At 40.1% G+C, this 2,451-nt stretch overlaps 1 protein-coding gene across 1 annotated transcript; it reads right to left on the minus strand.

Moving 5' to 3' along the window:
* Nucleotides 1-904: 904 nt before the first annotated feature.
* On the minus strand, nucleotides 905-1,763 carry LOC115257303 (biogenesis of lysosome-related organelles complex 1 subunit 4). Its single transcript, XM_029856766.2, has 2 exons — nucleotides 1,481-1,763; nucleotides 905-1,415 (listed from the first exon to the last, which is right to left on the minus strand). Exons 1-2 carry the CDS (start codon nucleotides 1,544-1,546, stop codon nucleotides 924-926), a joined length of 558 nt encoding a protein of 185 aa, XP_029712626.2. The 5' UTR covers nucleotides 1,547-1,763; the 3' UTR covers nucleotides 905-923.
* Between the last annotated feature and the right edge of the window lie 688 nt (nucleotides 1,764-2,451).

A 2,451-nucleotide genomic window follows, 5' to 3' on the forward strand; every position in this document is an offset into this window, starting at 1 on the left:
TTAATCCAAATCCGTTCAACGGTTCTAAAAAACGGTGCTATAGAAATTTTGAGCAATGTACTCCAAATACCTTGTCCTTAATGTATCGCTGGGAATTCTCAAAAATCTATCGAATCACGTAAATCTAGTTAAAAAGTTTAAATTACATGAATTCTGAATTGTGCAACTAAAAATGATAACTGTGGAAATTCCTTCGATTGGCACCAGAAGTACAGCTTCCGCTCGATAACTGGGCTTTGACGACAGTTCAGTTAGTGAGCGCCGCTCGATAACTGGACTGAGCTCCTAGAGTCGGAGGCTATTGTTATATTATGTTTTGTTTACTGATTTGCAAAATGTGAGGTTAAATTTCGTTTATTTTTGACAGACAGCTGCTTTTTAACTGGACTTTGGACTAGTTATCGAGCGCCCAGTTAAAAAGCAGTCCAGTTAAACAGCAGTCAGTTATCGAGCGGATGCTTTAGGTTATTAGGAACATTCAAGAACGAAAACCATGACCGAAAACGCAAAGCTGTGAGAATAAGCTAGCAAATTTGGAAAATAGGACCCTAAAATTTAGGATTCCGAGCAGATTACTAAAATGTTTCTACTGAAGTCAGAAACTAACTGTAAGGTAACGTATATTTTTCTATTGTTCTACGACTGCACATTTGTGCAGAATCAATTTGCCCAATTTTTATTCCATCAACGGAAATGCATAATCGTTCACTGAGTGATGTAATAACTGAAGAAAGTCGTACCAATTACAACGTGTGCAGACCACCTCGTATCCTTCTATAATAATTATAGTGCCTGAATTAGCTTAACGTCCCCAGTAGTTGAGTTTCCCGTAAATTTCAACTTCAAAAATGTTTTTTTTTTATAAAATGACAAAGTTGCAATTGAATTAATATAACATCAACCATTCAATGCAAAATATAGATTTATTGGGTTTCACTTAACGTTTTGGCCTCTTCGGAATTGTCCAACCCGGAACTACTGCTACTACTACAACTACTACTTGCTTCTTCCTGATTCTTCGCTGCACCAAAATAATCCTCCGTCTTGAACACCTTCGCCGGTTCGTACATCCCGTTCGCATTCCTATTGGTCTGCCGTTCGGCAGGCTTAGGTTTACCGAAAATGTTCAGTGACTTGAGCAGCACGTTGATTGTTTTGTCCGGAATATCCAGTTCTTCCTCGGCTATCTGCACCTGCCGCTCCACCGTATCCAGATTTTTGGAAACCATCGTAACGAAACGCTCCAGCGCATCCAACCGATCGCACAGACTGTCGAACTCCGGCTTCATGGCCGCTATCTTGGGAATGTTCTGCTGGACGGCCACCGACGATTCCTCCTTGACCAGTTCCAGGAGATTTTCAAACTCTTCCATCCGAAGCAGCAGCTCGTCGATGCTGGAGCTGATTGGCAGGATCTAGAATGGGGATGAGCAATATGCATACAACGTATGATAAGCAGTAGACATGGTTTGAATGTTACCTCTGTTTCTAGATTGGACGCTTTGAAATAGCAGGAATAGTCTTCGGGTGGTTGTTCTTCTGCCATGGCGACTCAATAGATATAAGAACTTTACTAACAATAATATAATCGCGGACGCTATCACATTGTAAATTACGAATAAATGCAATTGAAGCCAAACTCAAACGCAAAACTACATTATTCCGATTCAGATTCTACATGCACCTAGGGTGCTTGCTTATCGTATTTTGCGATTTTGTTGTGGTTCCCCCTTTGCACGAATCGCAGCTGAATGTATACAATGTAGAGCGAAGGCTTTTCGTTTGTGTGTTAGTCGGTATAAGTTCCCTCGAGGTACTGTAATCGCCAGAAAGGCAAAGAATGATAGATACAGTGATGATGTGTGTCTTATTTGAAAAGTATTGTATTCTGGATGTCTTATTTTGAATCGAATTGTCTGAAATTGTGTAATTTTCTACTATACTGATCATTTTGTAAAATGAACAGCTTTCTTTATGTTTTTTGTTATTCAAAAAAAATCATATAAGTTTTTTACCAGGGAAGGACTCTAAGGTAATCTGTGAACTTATGGTCCTCCGGAAAGTAGGGGGTTGGTGTCCGACCCTGTGAGCCATTCGTAAAAAAAGTCATTGTAACGGAAAACTAGTAACAGAATAGGAATAATACTAACCGAGACAAACGGGAATGACCCCAGCGAACAAAAAGGACTTGCTATTGGAAACTCGGTACGTGAAACTGCCAATCGCTCAACTTCATGGGGAACACAGCATACTCTTCAAATGAGTGTAATCAGTTTCGTATCTTTTGATTCCGCCCTATGTTGCTTATCCTTTGACAGATACGCGTATTTCGACTACCAATTGTAATCTTCCTCAGTGTCAGTTATCCACAAAGTCGGTACAAGACAGCATACTCGTTGATCTACTGAAAGACCGTAGACGAGATCAACGACGCATAATACGCATTACCAG

This window comes from Aedes albopictus, chromosome 2 (assembly GCF_035046485.1).
Source record: "Aedes albopictus strain Foshan chromosome 2, AalbF5, whole genome shotgun sequence".
Lineage (NCBI taxonomy): Eukaryota > Metazoa > Arthropoda > Insecta > Diptera > Culicidae > Aedes > Aedes albopictus.